Source organism: Hypanus sabinus, chromosome 4 (genome assembly GCF_030144855.1).
Source record: "Hypanus sabinus isolate sHypSab1 chromosome 4, sHypSab1.hap1, whole genome shotgun sequence".
Lineage (NCBI taxonomy): Eukaryota > Metazoa > Chordata > Chondrichthyes > Myliobatiformes > Dasyatidae > Hypanus > Hypanus sabinus.
The window spans coordinates 109455775-109483533 of record NC_082709.1 but is presented as its reverse complement, the minus strand read 5'-3'; the positions used below and the strand labels follow the sequence as shown (position 1 = coordinate 109483533).

Here is a 27759-nt window from a genome sequence, read left to right as displayed (position 1 = left end):
GTGAACCCTGTAGAATTTTCTCTATTTCTGTGTAAATATGACCTAAAATGTGATCAGATCTTCATGTAAATCATAAAACTAGATGACGAGAACACAATTAAATAAGTAACACAAAAAAGTTAAACTCGTTACATTTATTTATTGTGAAAAATGATCCAATATTACATGTAATTGTTGGAAAATGTATGTGAACCATTGCTTTCAGTAACTGGTGTGACTCCCTTGTACAGCAATAACTTCAACCAAGCATTTCTGGTAACTGTTGATCAGTCCTACACATCGGCTTAGAGGAGCTTTAGGCTATTCCTCCTTACAAAACTGCCGCAGTTCTGCGAATTTGGTGGGTTCCCGTTCATGAACTGCTTGCTTCAGGTCCTTCCACAATATTTCTATAGGATTAAGTTTAGGACTTTGATTCGGCTATTCCAAAAAAACACAAATTTTCTTCTTTTTAAACCATTCTGTTGTTGATTTACTCCTGTGTTTCAGATCATTGTTTTGTGGTCCAACTTCTATTAAGCTTCATGTGATGGACTGCTACCCTGGCATTCCCCTTTAAAATGTCTTGATACAATTTTGAATTTGTTGTTCCCTCAACAATTGCAAGCAGTCCAGGCCCTGAGGCAGCAAAGCAGCCCCAAACCATGATGCTCCTTCCACCATGCTTCACAATTGGGATGAGGTTTTGGTGTTGGTGTGCAGTGCCCTTTTTCCAGCAAACAGCAATGTGCATTTCTGCAAAAAAGTTCAACTTTTGTCTCATATGTCCACACAATATTGTCACAGAAGTGTTGTAGAACATCCAGGTGGTCCTTTGCAAACTTGAGTTGTGCAGCAATGTTTTTTTTTGGAGAGCAGTGGCTTCCTCCATGGTGTCCTTCCATGAACACCATTCTTATTCAGTGTTTTCTTTATAGTGGGCACATGAACAGAGACTTTAGCAAGTTCTAGAGATTTCTGCAGGTCTTTAGTTGTTATCCTTGGGTTCTTTTTCACCTACTTCAGCATTGCACGTTGTGCTCGGTGTGATCTTTGCAGGATTCCCACTCCTAGGGAGAGCAGCAGCAGTACTGAGTTTCCTCCATTTGTACACAATTTCTCTTACTGTGGACTGACTTTTCTTAGGTCTTCAGAAATGCTTTTGTAGCCTTTTCCAGCTTCATGCATCTCTACAATTCTTCTAAGGTCCTCTGAAAGTTGTTTTGATCAAGGCATGGTATACAAGAGATCTTTCTTGAGAAGAGCAGGTTCTGTCAGTAACCTGACTTTGTTTGTCTTTTTTTAGGTCAGGGCACCTCTACAACCCACATTTCCAATCTCATCTCATTGATTGGAACACTTGACTCCAAATAGCTTTTGTAGAAGGCATTAACCCAGAGGTTCACATTTTTTCCAACATATACATGTAACATTGGATCATTTTTTTCAATAAATAATTGAACAAGTATAATTTCTTGTGTTATTTATTTAATTCACAAACTCTCTGGCACCACTGTAGCTCCCTTAATACAATAAAATGACCCAGGTTTCTTCAAAGAAGTGTTATTACATACCAAGCCGTCATAAAGGGGTAAAAGACGATCAAAACCTTAGACAAAGAGATAAGTTTTAAGAAACAAATAAAACCAAAGAACCTGGAACCTGAGGATAATACTAGAAGAACTTAGCCAGAATTTTAAGCAGCAGATAAGTTTTGAGAGCATCTTAAAGGAGGAATGAACAGTAGGTTTGTCTCAAGAACATAGAGTCAGAGAGCACTGCAGCCTTTCAGTTCATTAAGTCCGTGCCAAACTGTTATTCTGCCTACTTGCATCAACCCTCTGTACCCCCCCCATTCATGTACTTATCCAAACTTCTCTTAAATGTTACAATCAAACTTGCAAACACCACTTTCACTAGCATCTCGTTACACACTCCTACCACCCTCTGAGTGAAGAAATTCCCTCTCAGGTTTCCATTAAATATTTCACCTTTATGATTTCTGGTTCTAGTCTTCCTAGTCTCAATGGAAAAAGCCTGCTTGTATTTATCCTATCTATTGGTACTCCTCTATCAAATCTCCCTACAATCTACACTCCAGGGGTAAAAGTCTTAACCAATTCAACTCTTTTTGGCAACATCCTTGTAAATTTTCTCTGTACTCTTTTAATATTATTACTATTTTCCTGTAGGTGGGGACCAGAATTACACACAATACTCCAAATTTGGCTCGCCAAAGTCTAATGCAACTTAAATATCTATCCCAACTCCTATACTCAGTATTCTGATTTATGAAAGCTAATGTGCCTAAAGCTCTCTGTATGATTCTATCTACCCGAGACATCACTTTCAAGTAATGATGGATCTATATTCCCAAATCCCTTTGTTCCTCTGCAGTCCTTGGTGCCCTGGAATTCACTATATATGTCCTACCCTGGTTTGTCCTCCCAAAGTGTAACATGTCACACTTGTCTGCATTAAATTCTATCGCTATATTGCCAGCTGCTAGATATCCACTGTCCACTGTGCCCTCAATCTTGGTGTCATCCACAGATGTACTGATTCATTTTTACCACATCGTCATCAAAATCAGTAATGTAAATAACAAACAACAATGGACCTAGCACTTTTCCATGCACCGCTCTGAGAAGCCAGTGTTAAATCCAGTTTGCTACCTCATCCTGAATGCCAAGAGAGTAAACTTTCTTGACCAACCTCTCATGTAGGGCTTTGTCAGAGGCTTTGCTAAATACCATGTAGACAACATTCATTCCCTTTCACTCATCAATTTTCCTGGTAAGCTCCTCAAAGAACTCTATAAGCTTGGTTAAACTTGATTTACCACACACAAAGCCATGTTAACTATTCTTTATCACGCCCTACCTATCCAAATATTTATATATTCCATCCCTAAGAATACTTTCCAATAACTTACCCAATAATGATATTAGGCTCACTGGCCTGTAATTTCATGGCTTATTCTTGAAGTCTTTCTTGGAATACCTCACCTGTGGTTAAGGACGTTTCAAATACCTCTGCCAGGGCCCTTGTAATTTTTGCACTAGCCTCCCACAAGGTTCAAGTCAGACATTTTGTCAGGCCGTGGAGACTTATCCACCCTAATTTACCTCAAAGCAGCAACCAATTTGGATATGGTTCATTACCTCACTATAGTTTTGCCACAGCTTTATAGATACCGTGTCTGTTGCCCAAGTAAATACAGATGCAAAGAATTGATCTGCCCCTGTCCTTTGGCTCCAAGCATAGATGATCATGCTGATTGACCCTTTACTTTTGAAGGCCTTCCACATACCAAGCATACCTTTCCCAGAAAACAACCTAACCTCATCCATACCTGCCAGATCCTTTATGATGCCAAGAAAATTGGCCTTTCTCAACCTGAGGACTAGTCCTATCCTTCTCCATAATTATCTTGAAACTTCTTATTTCTCAGTTCCCACCATATAGATTCAGTAGACAGTACCTAGTTTGTCCTGTCTAAGCATTGCCGTGACATTTTTTCTGACTTGTAATGCCACTCCTCCCCCTCTATCATGTCTAAAACAATGGAACCCCAGAATATTGAGCTGCCATTCCTGCAACCAAGTCTCACTAATGGCTACAGTATCATAATTCCATGTGAGTATCCATGCTCTCTTACCTACCTTACTTACAGTGCTCCTTACATCGAAATAGATGCAAGTCAGAACATTAGTTCCACCATGTTGAACCTTACAGTTCCTATCTTTGTATTTAGGCTTAACATCATCTTTCTCCACAACCACCACTAGCTTCCCTGGCACTCTGGTTCCCAGCCCCTTGCAGCTCGAGCTTAAACCTCCCCCCCCCCCCCCAACTCCCCCAGAACAAACTTCTTGCAAGTATATTGATCCCTCTCGAATTAAGGTGCAAACTATTCTATCTGTACAAGTCCCACCTTCCCCTGGAAGGGAGTTCAATGATCTGTGAATCTGAACCCTCCCTCCTGCACTATATCCTTAGCCACGTGTGAAACTGTATTATCTTCCTATTTCTAGCCTGTGGGCCAGATAGCAATCCTGAGAATACCACTCTGCTAGGTTATGGCACCAAACAGTATCCAAACCAATATATGTTTTATTGAGGGCAATGGCTATAGGGGTATCATGCACTGGCTGCCTATCTCATTCCTCTCTTCTGATGTCACCTGTCTCCTGTACCTTCAGTCTAATTACATCCCTATATCTCCTGTCAATCAAATCCTCAGCCTCCCGAATGATCTGGAGTTGCTCCAGCTCCATTTCCCTAATGCAGTCTGTAATAAGTTGCAACTGGCTGCACTTTTTGCAGGTGTTGTTGTCAGGGTATACTGGAGGTCTTCATGTCTTACCACATTCCGCAAAAAGAGCTTTTCACAGTCTTGAATGTCATTACCACTTTATAACTGTGCAATAAGAAAGAATTAGAAACATAATTAATAAAAACAGGAACCACCATGTGTTTGCTTTGCTATTCAGTAAAATCTTTTACTTCAGCGCCACTTTCTTGCGCCATTTCCAATACTACTACCTGAAAATCTATTGATAGATGGGACCTTGACTTTTGAATTATGTATTAATAACCAATTTTTAAAGACTATTAAAGGAGCATTTTGCGTATAAGAACAGAGACTGCATTTTCTAATTATCTAAGACCCAGCTGACACTGCATCAGAAATATTGATTATTAAATTGGTGAGTTTATTGTATGAGAAGAGATTAAGCAGAATGAATCTATACCCTTGAACTTAGAAGAATAGGGTTGTCCTTATCCAAATGAACAAGATTCTTAAATGAGTTAACAGTTTTCCCTAGTGCAGGGGTCGGCAACCCGCGGCTCCGGAGCCGCATGCGACTCTTTCATCTCTGTGCTGCGGCTCCCCGTGGTTTGTTAGTTTTTGAAATGTAATTCGAAATTTGAAGATTATGGTGATCTTGTACAATCTAAGTAAAACGTTGTGGAGACCCCATTTCCTGGCACATCCGAACTGGCTCACAATTAGCCACCGTTCCGGCTAAGGGAGATAGCCTACGGGGGTTTGTGAGTACGTGTCTTTTGGAGCATCCGCGCCCACAGGGGGGCGGGTTGAGGGAGGCTTTAAAGCAAGGCTGTTTAGTTCGAATAAAGTTATCTTTGACTGCAGTGTCGTTATTTTAGCGCTGTGTGTAGCACACCGCTATAACATGTTTTTTTATTGCTATTAATATACATCACCACTGCCAATGCCTGACACCCGCCAGTGCACACTTTCTTTTAATTCTTCAATCCAAGGTAGGCTAACTATGGAGTAACCTTCAACCCAACGTCTTTTTTTCGGAGTTCAAAATGTTTTTGTTGCATGCAGAAATGTAATTTCGTTTTCTCTGCAGGAGTTCATCAATTTCATAAATGCAACACATTATAGTTGTTTATACATAGCATAAAGGCAAAAAAAAAACCGTTGTATGCAGTGTTATTTCATTTTAAATGTCAAACGGGTTTTGTGGCTCCCAGTGTTTTCTTTTCTGTGGGAAATGGGTCCATATGGCTCTTTCAGTGGTAAACATTGCCGACCCCTGCCCTAGTGGGACCAGAACCACTAATCATAGATAGAGATAAGAAATCCATCACCCCACAGATAGTAAATCTTTGGAATTCTCTATTCAGGAGATCTGTGGGTGCTTGAATACACTGGGTGACTGACCAAGGCCATGATCAATAGATTTTATACATCTTAAGAGAGTCAATGGATATAAGGTGTTTACAGGAAAGTGGCATTGAGGGAAAATCTTATGTAAGTCATACATGAGGGGACTGCAATCTACCCCGCTTCTATTTCTTAGTGCTTCCAGTTTGGTATGGTTGCTCTACATCTTGTATGACAATGCAGCTTTAACATTAAATAAAAATTCCACATTGCAGTGGAGAAAAGACAAACTTCCCCAATCTACTAGTGTCATTGAGTGATCGGGAAATCGCGGATCTAACGTTTTGAAACTAATTGAGTACAGATTACCAGCATTATCTGACAATTCAGAATGTGCTTTGGGAGATTTCTGGGACGTAACTTAGGTGAAGGCAATCCAGTGTTATAGGTTCTTTGTTAGCATCAACTCGTTGCATTTTAATACTTAACTCTTATAGACAGATGTAAGAATTAATGTTCTTGGAAGTATGTTGCAATGTATTTTATGATGTCAAGGTGATGTTGCTGTGATTTAAAAATAGATTTTATGATCACATAGAGTCTTATCGTCCCTGTGTACAGTGAAATTTATGACAAGTCCTTGAATGCAGTCCTTGCCTCTCATGTGAAAGGAACTAGTTTTTTTAAACAATCCATGAGGGTGGCTGAATACCTTGCTTGTGCCGCTGGTCCAAATGAGTTGTAGGCTTGCAATTTTGAATTTTTTTTGTTATCAGTATCCAATGTGTATGTAGTATGTGCAATATATGTATTTTCATGTTGGAGCTTTTAAACTTTGTTAGAGCTATGATATCTGTTATATAAGGAACAATTCAACTTCCATGCATTAGAATTTTAAAAGCTCATTTGTGAGATATGTGATGTTCTACTTTATAGTCCGTTATCTCACTAATGATAAAATCTGGCAGATCATAAAATATTGTCATTTAGATGAAGGCTACCCAATATAAAGCAAAACAGAAACTCATTAAAATAGACCATAATGTCAGGTGAATTTATGATGAGTTGTGATTTATTTTGGTCTGGGATATGTTAGAAGGCTTTTTAAATACAAAATTGCCTTTATACATTTTTTATCTAAACCTTAAAGTCAGTGGTGAGCAGAGTGACACAGAAGTTGGTATTTAGGCCTGCAACTGTCAGAATATACATTAACAATTTGGAAGAAAAAACTGATTGTAGCATATCTAACTTTGCTGATGACATTAAATTGAATGGAAAAGCAGATTGTGCCGAGGAGGTGGGGAGTCTGCAGAGATATAGATAGTTAGGCAAGGGTGTGGCAGATGGAGGTTAACATTGATAAATGTGAGGTCATCAAGACTGGTTTGCAAGCTCAACAGATTGTCAAGAAGGCAAATGGAATGTTGGCCTTCATTGTTCTAGAGAGTTGAATTTATGAGTAGGGAGATTTTGCTACTAACGCACAGGGTACTGGTGAGACCGCACCTAGAGTACTGCATGCAGTTCTGATCACCTTACATAAGGAAAGGTATACTGGCTTTGGAGGTGATGCAGAAGAGGTTTATCAGGTTGATTCCAGAGATGATGGGTTAGTCTATAAGGAGGGATGGTGTTGCCTGAGACTGTACTTGCTTGAATTCAGAAGAATGAGAGGGGATCTAACAGAAACATAAAACTATGAAAGGGTTAAATAAGATAGAGACAGGAAAGTTGTTTCCACTGGTAAGTGAGATTAGAACTAGTGGTTCTAATCTCGTGGGAATAAATTTAGGATGGAGATGAGGGGGAACTGCTTTCCTTAGAGAGTGGTGAATCTAAAATTCTCTGCCCAGGGAAGCAGTATAGGGTACCTCACTAAATATACTTAAGGCACAGTTAGATAGATGTTTCTGCATAGCAGGGGAATTGAGGGTTTTAAGGAAAAGACAAGTAGGTGGAGCTGAGTTCAGGGCCAGATCAGCTGTGACCTTACTGAATGGGAGATCAGGCTGGACAGACCAGATGGTCTCTTCCTGCTCCTATTTCTTATGTTCTATATTCTTAAACATAATATTGAAGTTTTTTCACGTTAAGATCATGTATGTTATGAATGAAATGTTTGGATAAATACTCGGCATTGCTGTTTATTTAAATACATGGTTGAAACAAAATATTGCTTGAGCTGCAATAGAATCATTAGCAAGACACTTAATTGATATCAAGCAAACATACAAAACTATCACTGCATATGCATTAATTAACTTGGTTGTGATGTTCCAGCTTTAATTATCCAGCTTTTATTTTTATATGAATTAAAACTTCCACAAAGCATTCGCACTTCTGTGTGTCCATATCTTAATGGACTTAAATCACAGTTAAGTAGAGAAAAGTACAATTAGTTAGTTAGTTTAGTTATAAATATGCTTGAATTTATGGTACTCTTTAATTTTCATATTGCAATTTAAATTTTGTAGAGTATAATGATGTTCAATATTTTGTGATGGCCCAGAATGAATTGGAAAAAGTTTTAGCATCAAGTCTGTATATTTGGTTGTTCATGACATTTTGGTACAGAGTTAATGTTCAATCTAAATCAGTTATCCAACTTGCAGAATTGAACTAAAAGTCTGGGATGTGTATGGGTGAATCATACATCTGTAACTATCTCTCTATGACTGTCTATTATGTTTGTTGCATACAATCCTTTATGATATTTTGTGGAAGAATAGAAGCAAAAAAAACCCTTAAAGGAATTCCTATTTTTTGTGAATATGTTACTTTTTTTTGTCAAAATGAAGATCTCCAGAAAGACCAACTGGTGATTTGCGAGAGAGAATGAAGAATAAAAGGCAAGATGTAGAATCTGAGCCACAGAAGAGATCCCAGGATGAATCCTCATCTCCAACAAGGGTACAAATGATTGCATTTTCAAATTTATAGTGAAAAGCAATGTTCCAGTTAAATTAAACTATGATCTTAAGTCTGGGAATTAGTTTATGTCACAAAATGAAAATTAGCTTCAACTTGCTGAATTTTATTTTAGTTAATAAGAATTGGGTTGTTGTAACAGTTTGGGCTGTAGTTGAAGATATTTTAGTTAGTGTTTATTATTGCTGAAGTTAGAAATTGTAGTGTGAAAGGATATGTAATTGTTTCAAAAGGATTTCAAGTAGAATAAACTGATTTACTACTTCCATACAGAATCTATGGATGAGTAGCCTCATTTAAGTGCCTAGGAAATGAGAATAGGAGTAGGCCAGTTGGATTCTCCTAAGTGTGGCTGATCCAGTCTTGCTCTCAGCTATACTTTCCTCTCCCTATATTTCTCAACTCTCTTGTAGTTTAAATATCTGTAAATGTCTGCTTTGATTTTATTTAATGACTCCACTTCATAGCTCTCAGGGGGAGAGAAGTCCCAAGAGTCACACCCCTTCAAGGGAAGAAACTCTTCTCAATCTCCATCATAAATGCCGAACCTTTATTCTTAAATTATGTTTCCAAATTCGAGATAACTCCAATCATTCTTACTGTCCATCCTGTCATTCCCTCCCAGAATCTTATGCCACATAAGATCATCTGTCATTCTAAGCTTCAGAGAGTATAGCTCCAACCTTTTAAATCCTCCTTTATACATCGTTGCTTTCAAACCAGAAGACAACCTAGCCAATCTTTGTACTGCCTTGGTGCATGTATATTAAACATGGAGAACCTAAATTATGTAGGTAGGTCTCACCAGTGTCCTATGAAGATACATCAAAACTTTGTGCTTTTATTCTCATTACTCTTTGCAATAAAAACAAAACATTCCACAGTTATTTGTCTATAGAACCAAAAATAGTTGAAATGGTATTTGGTATTATTAGACCAAAAAAAATTGTGTTTCAGATGAGAGTTACATGCAGAGGAAGGAGATAGAGAGAATTCAGTGTTTGTAAATTTGTTAAGACCTCTTTCTATCAGTATAGAGGTATAAAGTCATAAAGGAATAAGCAGGCTTTCATGCAGCATGTCCGTACTGAGCATCAGAAATCTCTTAGTACTCATCACAACTCGCCAACTTAAATACAAGAGCTACATTTGTAGCAAATTTATATGAGGAAAAATCCGTAATAAATGTGATGCTTGTTTTCTGCAGTACATTAAAACAAATTATTTTATTTAGAGGGATGCTTCAAGAAGCAGACGCCGGAAAAAAGATGACGCTAATCTTAAAATTACAAAGGAGCGCACTCCAGAAAGTGAGGAAGAATCAGCTGAGTGGGAAACAGGCAGGGATGGTAAATTGTGCTTTATTCCTATAATCAGATAATACTTAATTGTGAACATTGCAGTTGTAAGTTTGTAAAAGAATGTGTGACTGTCACAAAGCTAACTGTGGGTAGGTTTAACAAATATAGTATGACAGACATCATGGGTAGAAGAGCATGTTCCAGGGCTGTACTGAGTCAGAATCATATATATTATCGTTGTTATATAATGTGAAATTTATTTTGTGGCAGCAGAATAGTGTAAAAATATAAACTTAATATAAATTACAAAATAACTGAATATTGCAGAAAAAAACAATAACAAGGTAGTGTTCATGGAAAGTTCAGAAATCTGATAGCAGATGGGAAGAAGCTGTTTTTGAATCATCGGGTGTGGATCTTCAGGCTCCTGTATCTCCTCATTGAATGAAGGTAGTAACAAGAAGAGGACACGGCCTGTAGAATGGTGAGGGTCCGTAGTGATGACTGCCACCTTCTTGAAGCACCACATCTTGAAGATGTCCTTGATGCTTGGGGGGTGGGGGGAGGTTGTGCCATGATGGAGTGCCTGGTTGAGTCTGTAACCCTCTGTAGCCTTTTGCATTCCTGTGTATTGGAGCCTTCACCCTGTGACACAACCAGTCAGAATGTTCTCCATAATACATTTATAGAAATTTGCAAGAGTCTTACAAAAGAGTCTTAAAAGAGATTGTTTAAAAAAGCACAAAAGATTTTTTTTCTCTGTATTTCCCCCTAAACGTTTGTTACTTGTCTTTCTCCAGTAGAGTATAGAATGCCTCTGCACAGTGAGGCAGGTAAGAATTTTGTGTTAGCTCGTTAGAGAGGAAGTAGGACTCACCGGGCTGAATAAGACACTTCAGATAGATTGTGATGGGGACTCTGAGTGAATCTAGTGCAGAGCATTCTTAAGAATTTTCCTAATACAGTGCATTCCAGTTATTTGGGCCCTCGGTTAATGGGAGCAGCAGCTTATTTGGGACACCTCTTAAAGAACAAAAACTAAAAGAGAAAATAGCTGAGATTCCTTTTGGAATTTGAAATATGCTGTTTAATTGTTGCTGAACAGTTTCTAACTTGTGTCAGTCGTGCACACTTGTGTGGCCATTAGATGCTGTTGTGGAAAAAAATCTCAGGAGCAGCAGACAGAATAGATGAGGCCGACTCAGAGAATTGTTTCAGACTAAAGGGTTTTATTACATGATATCATGGAGAGCCCAGACACCTAAAGCGGAGTTCTGAGACTCTGCTCAACAATGGATTACACTTTTATTTATACTCCAGGTGTATGTGACAAGAAGCACTTAAATCTGAAAAAGGAGGGAACTTCAAACTACAACTCATTACAATAGCAAAGTTGCACTATATGTCCTTGAGCGGTTATACATTTTCTTAAGTGTTAGTTTTCAGGACAGTATATCAGGCTTTCTCAAGCACAGACATAGTTATTTTCCCATCCCATCTACAAAGCACATTTCAAGCACACAGTGTACATTAGTCGCAGATAAGTGATTACAGACTTTGAATTCACATACTAAAAGGTGGTCATTAACCCCTTAATGTTCGTCACATTTTTCTTCCACAGACGCTACCCCTTGCTTTGAGCAGTTTTTAAATAAAGTCAGTTGTGTGTGTGTTTGTGTTCAAAAAGCAACGACTTTTGTCACTGACATTTGGCGAAAAATAAGCAGTAAGACAATTCAGAACATTTTTGCTCACTGCGTTTTTAAGTATTCAGGCTTGGAGATGCCAGAAACAGTCAATTTAAATAGTCGCAGTTGCATGTGCTTGTGTTTTGCTATCCATTTGTGCCAATGGACACAGATTCCAAAAGCAGTGATTTTTAGTCATTTAGTGTTTTTTTAAATTTTGACTTCATTTAGGAAGACAATGTAGGTAGTCCTTTGAGAACTATTAGGAACTAACATACAGTTTTAAAATACTATAGTAGTATTAATAGTGTTCTCATTTGTTCTGTATTTCATTTAAATATATAATTTGCAATTCAATTAAGTGGTAGCTTATCTTTTTTCATACCTTTTTAACTACTTCCATGAAATTTCAGCTAATTGGGGCAGCGCTTAATTGAGCCAAAATATACTGGTCCCAAGGTGTCCCAATTAACCAGAATTCACTGTGCACCTTTAGTGAGAACACCTAAATTCTCAACAGGGCCAAAATTATAGAGGAACAAGAATAAGTAGAAAAATAATTAATGCCTTAGGATATTAGCAGATACAAGCCATCTGTCCACTGACTGTTGTGCTAACATAAGCAACTTGAGTGTCATCAGGAAGTAAACCTGATTATTCTTGAAAGTGAAGAAAGTTATCAGAGATCTAGAAATACAAGTTGCACTTAATATTTAGCTTTTTTACAGGAGGCCAAAACTAATGGTATTTGAACATAGGTATACATACATAACAATATTTGTACAGGCCTTTCGGTCCATGATGTGGCGCTGACCAATATAAACTTTCTCCATGATCAGTCCATCCCTTTCCTCCTAAACAGCACATACTTTGCATTTTTCTTACATCTGTGCACCTAAGAGTCTATTAAATGTCCATATTGTGTCAGCCTATACCACCAACCCCAGCAGTGTGTTCCAGCCAATCACCATTCTCTGTGTAAAAAAAAAACTGTACCTCTGACATCTTCCCTAAGCTTTCCATCACTTGCCATCAAAGGATGTCCTCTGGTATTGGCCATTGTCACCCAGGGAAAAAGATGCTAGTTGTCTACTCTGTCTGCTGTATGTCTCTCATAATCTTATACATCTCTATCACACCACCTTTTATCTTCTATTACTCCAAAGAAAAGAGCACTAGCTTGCTCAAGCTTTCCCTACAAGACTCATTATTACAACTCAAGGCGTCAGAGCTTCGAATTCAAATTCCAGCGCCATCTGTAAGGAATTTGTATTTTCTCTTGTGATTGTGTGGGTTTCCTCCGGGTGTTCCAGTTTCCTCCCACAGTCAAAGAATTACCAGTTAGTATTACCGGCTTCTTGGTAAAGCTGCCCTGCACCTCTCTTTAAAGATTACACATCCTTCCTGAGGCAACCAGAACTGAGCACAGTACTTCAAGATGATCTAACCTCTTTTATTAAATTACAACATTACCCCTCGCAGCTCTTGGACTCAATCCCTCTACTAATGAAAGCCAGCACATCACACGTTAACCACTCGTATCAACTTACATGGCAACTTTGTTGAAGGATCCATGGACTTGGACCCCAAGATCCCTTTGTTCATTCACACTGCTAAGACTCCTTCCTTAACCTCACACTTGGTTTTCAAGTTCAATCTTCCAGTATTACTTAACACTTTTTCAGATTGAATACCATCTGCTACTTCTCAGTCCAACTGCACCATCTCTCCCATTGTTACCTACAATCTTATACACTATCAACAACACTTTCAAACTTCACGTCATTTGCGAACCCATCTCTCCACTTTCTCAGCCAAGTTATATATAAAAATTACAAACAGCAAGGGTCCCAGAACAGATCCGTGCAGAATTCCATCAGTCACTGACCTCTTAGGCAAAATAGACTCCATCTGCCACCAGCCTTTCCCTTTTGTGTGCAAGCCAATTTTGAATTCCCATAGCCAAGTTTCCATGGCTCCCAAGCCATCTGATTTTCAGAATGAGCCTACTATGGGGAACCTTGTCAAACTGCTTTATAAAATCCACATACAACACATCTATCAATCTACCTTCATCAACTTGTTTTGTCACTTCCTCAAAAAAGGCAGTCAAGCTTGTGAGGCGCGACCTGCCCCTCATAAAGTCATGCTGACTATCCCTGATAAGTCTGTGCTTCTCTAAATGCTCTTAAATGATGTCTCGAAGAATATTCTGCAATATTTGCCCACACTAATGTAAGAGATGTATGGTCTATAATTCCCAGGATTTTCCATATTTGCTTTCTTGAAAAATGGAACAACATTTGCCATCCTCTAATCCTCCGGTACTACTCCTGTGCCCAGGGAATCAGAATCAGGTTTAATGTCACTGGCGTATATTGTGGAATTTATTGTGTTACGTAGCAGTAATCTCTTCCCTCACTTCTCATAGTAACCTGGAATATATCCCACCTGGCCCTGGGGATTTATCTATCCTAATGTTTTTCAGAAGCTGCAACACTATCTCTTTGTTAACCTCAATATGCTGTAGCACATGAACCTGTTGTTTACATTCATCAAAGTTCCTCTCCCTGGTGAACACTAAAGGCAAATTTATACTTCTGCGTCGAATCTACACAGTAGGTATGGTGTAGCCGTGTACCCTACGCCGTAGCCTGATGCGTACCTCCACAAAAATGTAACTACGCATTGCAGACCACAGTAACTGTCATTGGTCCGCTTGGTAGCATCCGAAACTATTTGAAATGTGTTTCCTCGTCCATGTCTCTCAGTGGCCAAACAAGCAGAAAATTCACCCTCCTTCTGCCTCAGTCCGTTCAATGGTCGTACACACCATCTCCTCCGACGTCTTCTCTCTTTTCTGCGTTGCAGTAATTTCAATAAATGTAACTCTTATTCAACATTTGTTGGCTCGTTCTCCAACTCCTACATGATGCGCTCAGTTTCAGTTGCCATTGTGTGAAGTACACAAAGAAACTCAACACAGTGGCATAGAAACCCCACCGCCAATTAGCGTTTTGGCAGTGAATTCCAGAGCGACGCAGACACACCAACACACAAGTATAAATGCTCACTACAGCTTAGGCCACTTGCGTAGGCTACAGCGCAGAGCCTATGCAGAAGTATAAATCTGCCTTTAAAGTGAAATATTCATTAAGGACCTCCTCTGCCTCCAAGCACATTTTCCCCTCTATCCCTGAGCAACCCTACATTCCCGTTCTTCAAGTACGTGTAAAATACCTTGGGGTTTTTCCTTAATCCTACTTACCAAGGCCTTCTCGTATTCCATCTAGCTCTCCAAAGTTTCCTCTTGACTACCTTATGATTCTCAAGAACTCTACATGATTTTTGCTTCCTAAGCCTTAATTATGCATCCTAAATTTTCCAACTCTCTTGTTAACCATCATTTCTACCATTCTTTCCCTTTCTCAGTGGGACAAACCTTTCCAGTACCCCATGCAAGTGATCCCTAAACAACCTCCATATTTGAGCTGTGCATTTCTCTGAGAACAGCTGTTCCTATTTGCACTCCCAAGTTCCTGCCTAATGCCATTGTAATTAGCCCCTCCCTCAATTAATTACTTATCCTTGTCCATGACTATGCTAAAGGTCAGGGAGTTATGATCACTGTGTCTGAAAATGCTTGCCCAAGAGGTCTGTCATCTGACCAGGTTCATTGCCTAGTACTAGATGCAGTATGACCTTCCAGGGCACACCTAACAAATTCTGTCCTCCCTAAACCTTTTGTACTAAGGAGATGCTAATCGATATTAGGGAAGTTGACAACACACATGACAACAACCTTGTTTGTTATTTTTGGACCTTTCCAAATCTGCCTCCCACCTGCTCCTCTGTGTCCCAGAGGCTATTAAGGGGGCCTATTGAATATTCCCATTGGAATAATTGCTCTATTCCTATTTCTGACTTCCACTCACACTGACTTAGTAGACAATCCCACCACAATGCCTTTTTGCAGCTGAGTTCCTGCCTAATACCATTGTAATTAGTCCCTCCCTCAATTAATTACTTTCCCATGCTGTCTTTTCTTATCCTTATCCGATACTGTGCTGAAGGTCAGGGAGTTGTGGTCATTATGTCTCTTGAGTAACAATGCCACTACCTCCCCTTTTTATCTCCTTATTCCTTTTGAAACATACTAAACCTCAGAACTCACTTAACCAGAGTTAAGGGCAATTTTTTTTGCGGATAAACTAAACTTAGCTTGCCTGTGATAAATATGAAGCTCCAAAATTTCCCTGGCTATTTTAAGTAATTATTTATGACTTCGTAATTTTGGTAATCCTGCGTATTTGGAGAGATGGAGAGAACTTTAGTATTTACGGAAAATTACAAAGGATTTTTTTGAGGTATAGCTGCTGTGGTTTCATGGTGATTTGTGTTACAGATTCTGATAATGGGGATGTTAACTATGATTATGATCATGAGTTGTCCCTCGAAATGAAACGGCAGAAAATACAACGAGAGCTGATGAAACTTGAGCAAGAGAATATGGAAAAAAGAGAGGAAATAGTCATCAAGAAGGAGGTTAGTGTGCAAGGGAGTTAATGTTTGTAAAATTGGTTTGACAAAAATCCAGAAATTGTAGTGAATAAAGTCATTACATTTGATCCTTGACATGTTTAATGATATTTATACTCAACAACTCTACTGAACAACTCTGAACTAATTATATAAATTAAGCATTAGAATAAAATAGAAGTATAGAAGTTTTATAGTTGATATTTGTAGTGATGAGATAGACCTTTCAACTTTGAGCAAGATGTGATTACGGGTTAATTGAGGTATAGTGATCTATCATTCAGTTAGACTACTGTATAGCTTATTAAATTAATATGTATTTTATATTGTTGCAAATTCTATTATAAAATACTGATGCCTACAGTGTATGCCACTAAATTGAAATAGTTAGATATTGCTTTGTGGTCTGTTTTCTGAGATCCTTCTTTTCACTTTGTTTTCATTCCTTATATAATTTTCTAATTTTGATGCCAGTCCACAAATCAGTATTTTCACCGATAATCTGAGTGATTATTGGATATTGGCCAAGTACACAGGAAACTGGTATGTGCTATAAATGCTATATTTTCAAGCTTTAGACCTTTTGTTTTTGTACTTATAATTGTTAATAAGAACAGAACATCACTCACAAGTTGCTCTAGTTCTAAACTATTAAGGAAATTTGATAATAGCTAAAAAAATCTGTAACAATATAAACTGCACATGGAGTAAAGTTATCATTTCTATTCAAAACAATGTTTTTTAATATAAATCCTGTTTTTGGCACTTAATATACTTAATTGAGAAAGCCATTCATATGTATAACTGGTCCAAAAATCATATTGTTTACGTAGAGAACTGTGTGTTTGACTTCCTGTGAAATTTGTTTCAATGAGATGCTTATGGCAAACTAAATTCGCACTATGAGTCACCTACTGTATGTTAGTGTGGTCCTGGTATCATCATCAGTTGTACCTCCTTGTAAAGGGACTGCTATTGAACAAGAACTACACCAAACAACTTCATTTTGCCATAAACTTTATTGTCTCAGACTACATACGATGGTTCTCTTCTCAGATATCTCCAGAACCAGTGAGAAATAAACACTCCCCATCTCCAAGAAATGCAAGCAAATCGTCTAAGCATAAAACTAGCCCGAAGTTACCTTCTGGTAAGAAGGAGAAAAAAGGATCAAGATTGTCATCTCCTGTGAGTGAGCAACAAAGGTTTGTATGATGGATTTAAAATGTTGATTACATTAATATTAATCGATTTTCATAAATATCATTAGTTAAAATTAACCTTGAGTAATTGCTGTTTTAATCATATTGTTGAACAATAATAAAATATAATACTTTTGAATAACCTAATGGCAATAGCTTTTTGTTTAAGTTGTTTAAAGTTAATGTTCTTATAATGGGACTTTCACTAATTTTGCAGTTGTCAGGCTTTGACTCTGCAAAACTGGAGGGTAATTTTACTCTGGAAAAAGGAAGTTGGAATTTAGAGATGTGATCCTCATAACATTTTTGGTTGTTCTTTTTAATGTTTAGAAGGTATGAACGGTAAGAGCCAGCGAGTATTTGGTGTGCTCTCCCAACCAAAAAATGGTCAGCATTCAAAGCAGACTCGTAAAATTAACCTTTTGAGCAACACTTGAAAAATGCTGGAGGAACTCAGCAGGTCCTAGGGGAATAAATAGTAAACGTTTTGGGCTGAGAAAAGGGGAAGAAGCCACAGTAAAGTGGTTGGGGCAGGTAATAGGTGAAATCAGGTGGGGGGGTGATAAGTAAGTGGGTGGGGGGATAAAGTAAGAACCTGGCAGGTGATAGAAGTAAAGGTCTGAAGAAGAGGGAGTCTGATAGGAAAGTACAGTGGGCCATGGGACCAGGAGGACATGATGGGCAGATGTGGAAAAGGGATGAGAGGAGAGCCAGAATGGGAATGGATAAAGAGAAGAGGTGGAAGGGAGAGAAATTACTGGAAGTTAGAGAAATCAACGTTCATGCCATCAGGTTGGAGGTTACACAGACAGAGTATGAGGTGTTGCTCCTGTTACGAATCCTGTAACTGGGTCACTTACCAGCAAAGATGGAGACGTCCATTTAAGTCTGATGAGAAGATTTTAACAGTATTTATTAGTAAAAATACACAAAAATAATATCAATGCAAATATACAGATAAGATACGTCGTCAATACTAAATCTAAAAGTGCGGGTATAATAATAATAAGAAATAAGCTCTATCGTTGTCTAGGGCAGGGGTCAGCAACCTTTACCACTGAAAGAGCCACTTGGACCCGTTTCCCACAGAAAAGAAAACACTGGGAGCCACAAAACCCGTTTGACATTTAAAATGAAATAACACTGCATACAACGTTTTTTTTGCCTTTATGCTATGTATAAACAAACTATAATGTGTTGCATTTATGAAATTGATGAACTCCTGCAGAGAAAACGAAATTACATTTCTGCATGCAACAAAAACATTTTGAACTCCGAAAAAAAGACGTTGGGTTGAAAGTTACTTTTAAGTAAAATACTCAATGTCTATTTGAGTTCTTCTTGTATTTATGAAAAACGCTGAACTTAAATTTTCCGCCAGCAGCAAACCAAAAATAACGTCAGCCAGCTGTCAACCTGAAAAATAAAAGGACTATTTCACTGAACAATGAAAAAATATGAATATTCCTAAAATAATAGGCAATTAAACTATGTATCATACTTGGTTAATGGGATTTCTGGTCCTGGACCTCAGCGCACAGCATCTGCACATCAGGGCTGTATGACGTCACCTTCATCTTTACACAGGATCGCAAGCTGTCATCTGTGAGGCGTGCACGATGTTTGTTTTTAATAAAGTTCATGTTGGAGAACACCTGCTCACATACATATGTGGATCCAAAGATCGACAGGACTCCAAGCGCATACTTTTTAATGTTTACATAAATGTCGGGGATAGCATTCCATGTTTCGAACACAAGTTTGTCCGGTTTAGGGAGGTTTTCAATATCACTCCATTTGTGATTCTGAGCAAGAACGGCCTTCTGACGGGCAACATCTTCAAGGTCTGCTGTCAAGCGTCTAAACTTGGACACCCATATGTCTTTGTCGGCTATGTCGGCCAGTTCCATCTCAAGATCAGGTTGACTCACACCTGCCAATGCAGTCGTATTCAGTAGGGAAGGATCGATGCTTAAGGGAGTGACCGGGAAGGATAATGTGTTTTTTTCCTCTCTGAACTCACAGAAGCGTTTCCCAAACGATGTTTGCATTGCGATGATTGCAGAATGTAAATACTCCGAAATTATCATGTCGTGACCTTGTTTGAACTCTCTCAAATTGGGGAAGTGAGACAAAGTGCCTTTCTGTCAATCTCTGGCAAGCACTGTCAACTTGCGCTCAAATGCCAAAACTCCTCCAACATGTGTAGGGCTGTACGTCCTTTCCCCTGAAGAGCTGTGTTCAGCGTGTTCAGGTGCGCTGTCATGTCTACCATGAAGTGTAGCTTTTCCAGCCCTTTGCTGCCCAGGAAAGTTTTCACTTCTTCCAGACACGCAACAAAGCGTTTCAGCACCTCCCCTCTGGACAGCCACCGGACTTTGTTGTGCAGCAGGAGATCAGAATATGCGCTTTCCAGCTCGTCCAGTAACAAACGGAATTGATGATGATTTAAACTTTTTGCCATTATTTTATTGACAATCTGAATGACAACATCCATTACTTCTGTGCATTCCGGAGGAAATGTTTGAGCGCACAGTGCCTCTTGGTGCAAGATGCAGTGAAAAATCAGCAGCTTTCTGTCCAGCGACTTCTGCAGTAAAGCCACAATTCCCTTGTGCGTTCCCGTCATATTCGGTGCCCCCATCAGTAGCTACTGACACCAGGTGGGTAGTCTTTATTCCTTTGGCTCTTAAACAATTCAAGACAGCCTCACAGATGTCCTCCCCCCGTGTTTGGTCTTTTAGAGGTATCAACTCAATCAGTTCTTCCTGTGGCCCGGCAGAGTTTACATACCGGCAGAACAACGCTATTTGTTCAATATCACCTTTGTCTTTAGACTCGTCACAGGCAATCGAGTAGGCCACAGCTGAATTGATGTCTTTAATTTGCTGTCTTGTGATGTCTTCTGCCATTTTTATGGTTCTGTCTTTGACAGTCTTTGCAGAGAGGGGCATATCCCTGATTTTCTGCACAATTTCACTCTTGTTTTTAAAGTCCGTGAATAGACGTTCTGAAATCTTAATGAAAGATTCTTTTATATATTCACCATCTGTAAACTGCTTCCCGTGCCTGACTATTTCCTGAGCGGCAATATAACTAGCGTATGTCGTTGGTTTTCCGGACTTCATCCATTGCTTGAAATGATTTTTGCTCAGATCAACCTTCCGCATCAGTTCCGAAACGGCTTTTTTTCTCTCATCTTCATCCGGATATTTTTGAGCAAAGGCTGCGTGTTTATTCTAGAAATGCTTTGCAACATTTGACTTTTTGTTGTTTGCTAGTTTCTCATTGCATATTAAGCATACCGGTAAACCAGTCTCGTCAACAGTGAAAGCAAATGAATCTGTCCACGTATCATTAAACGTTCTGTTTTCTTCAGTCACTTTTCTTTTTTTAGAATTCTCCATAGTTGGCCTACCTTGGATCGAAAAATTAAAGAAATCGCTCACTGACGGGTGTCAGGTATTGGCAGTGGTGACGTATATTAATAGCGATAAAAACACGTTGTAGCGGTGTGCTCACGCAGTCAGTAAACTGCAGTCGAATAACTTTATTCGAACTAAACAGCCTTGCTTTTAAGCCTCCCTCAACCTGTCCCCCATGGGCGCAGATGCTGCAAAAGACCAATTATTTCCCAAAGCAACAGGGAGCCGCAGCACAGAGGTAAAAGAGCCGCATGTGGCTCCGGAGCCGCGGGTTGCCGACCCCCAGTCTAGGGGATAATGTATTGTCTGATGGAAATATAAAGTTCACTCAGTTCGTGCTGACTGCAGCCTTTGGGGACCGCTGGGTTGCAATGGTTGGAGAGAGAGAGGGATTTGGGAAAAAAACTTGCCGATTTTCCTTTTATGATTTCGATCCGTCGGAGTCTCGTTGGTGTGGCTGTTCACTTGTGGCCTCTCCTTTAGCTAAGCCTTTCTTCCGTGATGAGCCCGCCACCCTGGCAAGGGAGGACGCACACGAGCCCCCCACCGGCTGTCGCTAGTAAACGCTGTCACAGGATTTCTAGCGTTTCTCCTGGTGCATCTGAAGGGGTTGTTCCCCAGACCCTCTTTTATCCTTACTCACGGGGTCTCAGATGTCAATCAGGTTGGGATGATGCAATCCCTCAACCAGCCCACTCTGGTCATCCCCTGAGGGGTTTCAATGAATAGTACAGTACTCAATACACAATTCCGTCTCCAAGAGACAATAGCCGTTATCGGTGGTTTTGTTTCGCTGAGGCCAGGACACATTCCAAACCTTGTGGATTCTGCATGTCTCTCTCTCATTTCCTGTGTCCCAGACCCAAATTAATAGCAATCTTGTGATTCTCAAAAAGGAGGGGGCGACTTTGTACCCTTCGGCCCCTCAGAGTTGCGTCACATTCCTAACACTCCTCCTACCTGAGAGTGGCCTCATCATGACAGTAGAGGAGGCCATGGCCTGATGAATGGGAAGTCAAATTGAAATTGGTGGCCATCGGGAAATCTTGCCTTTTTAGTGCTCAACAAACCCTTGTGAATACTCTTGCATATTGTTGCAACAAAAGGAAAGAATTATAATTGTTGTAAGGTAGGGCAGTTGAGGAACGCATGGTTGACTTTTATAGGAGTCATTTCTTCATAGGCATTTCATTTCAGAGGTTATTATAATGTTGAAGTTGAAACACTATTATTTTAAAATACAATCAATCAGTAGCCTTTGAGCACACCACCACCACCTCACCCCATTCCTATCAACCCCACAAGGAGAGCGATTATTTAGACTGCTTTCAGAAAAGTGCAAATTAACAAGTCTGAAACAATAAAGAATCTGTAAAAGTATAGGAAATAGGACTGGGATTGGCCATTTGGCTCTTCAAGCCTGTTCGCTCATTCAAGATGGACAAATAATGGTAACTGTTTATGGAGCCCGAAGGTATGCATACTGTTAAGCTAGTATTTGCATCTGCCTTTGTGGAAGAGGAAGATTGCCATTAAGAACACAAAGTTTTGGAAGAGATGCACAGTCTTAAAACTAGATAAATCCAGAGTCAGATTTAAATTTCAGACATTCAGTGGATACAAGGTAAGAAGAGGCCATTATTTTCCAATTCTCTTTGACTACAACATTGAAGAGTGCAAGAAGGCTAATTGACTTTGGTAATTTCTCTCCCTCCCTCTTTCTGTCTTTTTCCAACCACGGTCTGGTTTCTCTCTCACCCCTTCTCTTCTCACCTGCCCATCATCTCCCTCTGGTTCCTTCCTCCTTCCCTTTCTTCTATGGTCACACTTTTTTTCCTATTAGATTCCTTCTGCAGTCTTTACTTCCACCCTTCCCCCTGACTTGTTCCATCAATTACCTGCTTATTTCTCCTTCCCTTTTCCACCTCTTGTCCTTTTCAGTCCTGATCAAGGGTCTCATTGTGAAACTACGACTATTTATTCCCCTCCATAGATACTCCCTAACCTGTTTAATCTCGCCAGCAATTTGTGTGTATTACATGAGGCTAATATAGTGCTGCTGTTTAAAAGGAAAGAGATAGACCTAGTAATTACAGGCCTGTGATCCTGATATTGGTGGTTCTTCAAGTTAGTGGAAATATTCTATTGGATAACAAAAATCATTATTTAGAAAGGTCAAGTTAATCAGGTAGAGTCAGCATGCATTTGTTAAGTCACATCTAACTTGAGTTTGTTGAGTAGCAAGGAGAATCAATGAGGGTAAACATGGACTTCAGTATAAGTCCTGCATGTCTAATTAATCAGTAAAGTAAAATCATATAGGATTGACAAATGACATGTCAGAAAATAACTGAGTGAAAACAACAGTGTTAATGATTTGATGTGCAATGGAATTGTGCAGGGTTCAGAAATGAACCTCTTTTCACTTTGTGTATTAAGGATCATGGCAAGATTAAAAGGTTTATTGATGATAACAAAAGTCAAGTCAAGTCAACTTTTATTGTCATTTCGACCATAACTGCTGGTACAGTGCATAATAAAAATGAGACAATGTTTTTCAGGACCACGATGTTCCATGACACAGTACAAAAAGCTGGACTGAACTACGTAACTAAAAATAACACAGAGAAAGCTACACTAGACTACAGACCTACACTGGACTGCATAAAGTGCACAAAAACAGTGCAGGCATTACAATAAATAATAAACAGGACAGTAGGGCAAGGTGTCAGTCCAGGCTTTGGGTATTGAGGAGTCTGATAGCTTGGGGGAAGAAACTGTTACATAGTCTGGGCATGAGAGCCCGGATGCTTCGGATCCTTTTCCCAGACGGCAGGAGGGAGAAGAGATTGTATGAGGGGTGCGTGGGTTCCTTCATAATGCTGTTTCCTTTGCGAATACAGCGTGTAGTGTAAATGTCCGTGATGGCAGGAAGAGAGACCCCAATAATGATCTCAGCTGACCTCACTATCTGCTGCAGGGTCTTGCAATCCAAGATGGTGCAATTTCCGAACCAGGCAGTGAGGCAATTGCTCAGGATGCTCTCAATAAACCCCTGTAGAATGTGATGAGGATAGGGGGTGGGAGATGGACTTTCCTCAGCCTTCGCAAAAAGTAGAGAGGCTGCTGGGCTTTCTTTGCTATGGAGCTGGTGTTGAGGGACCAGGTGAGATTCTCTGTCAGGTGAACACCAAGAAATTTGGTGCCCTTAACGATCTCTACCGAAGAGACATCGATGTTCAGCGGGGAGTGGTCGCTCTGTGCCCTCCTAAAGTCAACAACCATCCCTTTTGTTCACATTGAGAGACAAGTTGTTGGCTCTGCAACAACCTGTTGCAGACCAACAGGTTGTTGGTTGTTAGCCGCTGAACCTCCTCTCTGTAAGCTGACTCATCGTTCTTGCTGATGTGACCCACTACGGTCGTGTCATCAGCGAACTTGATGATATGGTTCGAGCTGTGTGTTGCAGCACAGTCATGGGTCAGCAGAGTGAACAGCAGTGGACTGAGCATGCAGCCCTGGGGGTCCCCATGTTCAGTGTGATGGTGTTGGAGATGCTGCTCCTGATCCGGACTGACTGCGGTCTCCCAGTCAGGAAGTCTAGGATCCAGTTGCAGAGGGAGGTGTTGGGCCCAGTAAGCTCAGCTTTCCAATCAATTTCTGAGGGATGATTGTGTTGAATGCTAAACTGAAGTCTATGAACAGCATCCAAGCGTATGTGTCTTTTTTGTCCAGGTGGGTTAGGGCCAGGTGGAGGGTGGTGGCAATGGCATCATTTGTTGAGCGGTTGGGACGGTACGCAAACTGCAGGGGCAGTGAGGGGGGCAACAGGATGAGCCTCTCGAAACACTTCATGATGATGGATGTAAGTGCAATGGGATGGTAGTCATTTAGGCAGAACACTGAAGACTTCTTCAGCACAGGGATGATGGTGACGGCTTTGAAGCACATTGGAATGGTGGCACTGCTCGGGGAGATGTTAAAGATGTCTGAGAACATCTGCTAGCTGGTCTGCACATCCTCTGAGCACTCTACCAGGAATGTTGTCTGGTCCAGCAGCCTTCCGTGGGTTGACCCTGCACAGGGTTCTTCTCACGTCGGCCACGGAGAGACACAGCACCTGGTCATTCGTAGGAGGGGTGGACTGCCACGCCGCCTCGTCATTTTTCGCCTCAAACCGGGTGTAGAAGTTACTCAGCGCATTTGGGAGGGAGGCATCACCTGCACAGTCAGGAGATGTAGTCTTGTAATTGGTGATGTCCTGGAAGTGACTGTGGATTAGCTAGGCGTGTGCACGCTTTGCCCTTCTGATGGCTGTTGTTAAAGCTCCCTTGTCACCTGCTCTGAGGGCACAGTCGCGGGACCGCAGCAGTGCACGCACCTATGCAGTCATCCATGGCTTCCGGTTGGCACGTATCGTGATGGTCTTGGACAGAGTAACATCATCAATGCACTTGCTGATGTAGCTGGTCACTGATTCTGTGTACTCCTCTAAGTTGGTAGAGTCGCCATCGGTTGCAGCCTCCCTGAACATGTGCCAGTCAGTGTTCTCAAAGCAGTCTTGAAGAGCAGAGATGGCTCCTGCTGGTCAGGTTTTCACCTGCTTCTGAACCGGTCTGAAGCACCTGACCAGCGGTCTGTTTGCTGCGATTAGCATAACAGAGATGGGGTCTGAGTATCCGTGGTGGGGGCAGGGCTCTGCCCGGTACGCGTCAGGGATGTTTGTGTAAACCAGGTCCAATGCGTTCTCCCCCCTCATTGCAAAGTCCACATACTGATAGATTTTGCGGAGCACTGATTTAAGGTTGGCGTGGTTAAAATCACTGGTGACAATAAACAGACCATTAGGGTGTGCGTTCTGCAGTTCGCTAATAGCCCCGTACAGTTCACAGAACGCCTCCTTAGCATGAGCGCTGGGAGGAATGTAGACACCGAATATAAGAACAGAGGTGAATTCCCGTGGCAAATAAAATGGTCTGCATCGAACTGCCACAAACTCCACTAGCGATGAGTGGTATCTGGAAACCAGCACAGAGTTCTTACACCATTCCGTGTTGATGTAAACACACAAGCCACCACCGCGAGTCTTACCAGAGAGAGCTGCATCTCTGTCCGCACAAAACAAAGCTAGCCCGTCTAGCTGAATGGCAGCATCGGAAATCCCATCAGTGAGCCATGTCTCTGTGAAGAAAAACGTGGAGCAAACTCTGTACTCCGGCCATGTATTACATTGGAGTCGGATGTAGTCCTTTTTATTGTCCAGGGAGCGGACATTGGAGAGCAGAATGGACAGGAGAGCCGGCCGGCTAGGGTTTGCTTTTAGCTTTGCACGGACCCCTGCCCGTTTGCCTCATTTCTGCTTCCTCGCACATTGCTTTCAGCGTCTCCATCTTCAGCTCCCAGCATCAGGCAAGTCCGAGGATTGTAGGCCCGTTCCCCTCAGCAAGCTGACGTCGAGTAATTCAGCCAGCAGATCTTTGTGAAGGTTTGTTTTTGGACGATCTCTGTACTGTAGTGGTATCTGGCAATGGTAGATAGCCACTCTGTTATCCATGTGCCCTAATCGAAAATTGTGTATCAGACTTAAAATAGAAAATTAAATTAAAGTAACACCAGGTCTGAAAGGCCGCTGCTGCCGTGCCATGCCGCCTCAAGACTAGCAGAATGATTTATGCTCAGAAAGATATCAATGGAATGATTTGATGGGCATAAACATGACAAATGGAATTTAATCCGGAAAACATTTTGGTAATTCTTTTGCAAAGGCAAATATAACAAGAAAATATTAAAAATGGCCAAATACTAAGAACTAAATAATTTACTTCTACAAATTGAAATTCAAATAAGCCTTAGTATCATGTTGTATAGTTGGCTAAGAGAAATCCAGAAATAAGAAAATGATTTATTCTTTTCAACATTAGTTTAATTTTGTAATCATTGCTTTAGCCCAGGGGGTCCCAACCTGGGGTGTCCACACCCCCAGGGGTTGCGAGATGGAATTTCAGGGGGTGCGACAAAGAGTGGCTTGTGTCCTCGAGTGACAAGTCACAAGTTATCACTCAGCCAGCTGCCAGTGTGCCTTGAGGAGTGGTAGTAACGTTTGTCCCAAGCACTCTCCAGTCTCCCGCTGCCCGAGTCAAGAGAGGCGTAAACTCAATCCAGTCTCCTGCCACCCAAGTCAGCATTGAGGATTCTTATCAGTGTTACCTGGGAGTTACACCTCAGAGTTGAGGAGTCTCATCAGTGTTAGCTAGAAGGTTAAATCTCAGAGTTAAAAATAATCTCATAATGCCAAAGTCTTTATACATCCCGAATCAACCATCGAATAATGACTTTGCGTTAAAACCAAACCCGCAGACAGTAGGTAAATTATTCAATTATAAAATTTTAAAAGCAGCTGAAGTCATTAAAGAAGTTTTTGAATTTCAAAGGTTTTTTTTCTCTTATAAAGTTTTTTTTCTTGAATCGTTGATAATTTTGAATTGTGTTAGTTGAGGAGGTATCATGGTTAGCAGCGAGGACTTTGAATCGTGTGATGGGAGTTAATATCTCTGGTAATCATCGGAAATAGGTGTGTAAATTCAGTACAGAGTAGCCTAATAAATCGTGTCGCGTTCCCGTAGCATTTCCACCTGATGATTTATCTTGGCGTAACCGCAGATAAAATCGTAATATAATATTTGAAAGCATATTTCTCACAATACTTTGCTATAGACATGTCTGGTTGAGTAAAGCGGTCATCCCGGACTTGGTCAGGTAGTTTTACTCATATTAGCCCATATTTTTCTCTTTACCCTTAACCCTTCATCATGTCAAAAAGAAGGAAATGGAATGGACTATGTGTGCTTTGGTTTCACTTGCACAACAGAAAATGATGGCTTGCAAAAACCCCAGTGCATTCTTTGTAGCGTTGTGTTTTCTGAAGCCATTCAAGCTTCAAGAGCACTTCAAGAACAAGCATGGCAGAGCTGATGTTGAGGGACATGATTTTGGGTAATTGAAAATCAAAAGAGCTCATTTTGATTCACAAGGAACTCTTCCAAAATTAGG

General features: G+C 40.4%; 1 protein-coding gene across 5 annotated transcripts in view; it reads left to right on the top strand.

Annotated features, from left to right (window-relative positions):
- Positions 1–27759, top strand: part of zc3h13 (zinc finger CCCH-type containing 13) — a 137545-nt gene that overhangs the window by 28043 nt on the left and 81743 nt on the right. For all 5 annotated transcript variants that reach the window (XM_059967851.1, XM_059967849.1, XM_059967848.1 and 2 more), the window contains 4 exons: positions 8425–8536; positions 9789–9903; positions 15949–16088; positions 17139–17287. In XM_059967851.1, coding sequence (XP_059823834.1) covers positions 8425–8536; positions 9789–9903; positions 15949–16088; positions 17139–17287 — 516 coding nt within the window. The remainder of the gene's footprint in view (positions 1–8424; positions 8537–9788; positions 9904–15948; positions 16089–17138; positions 17288–27759) is intronic.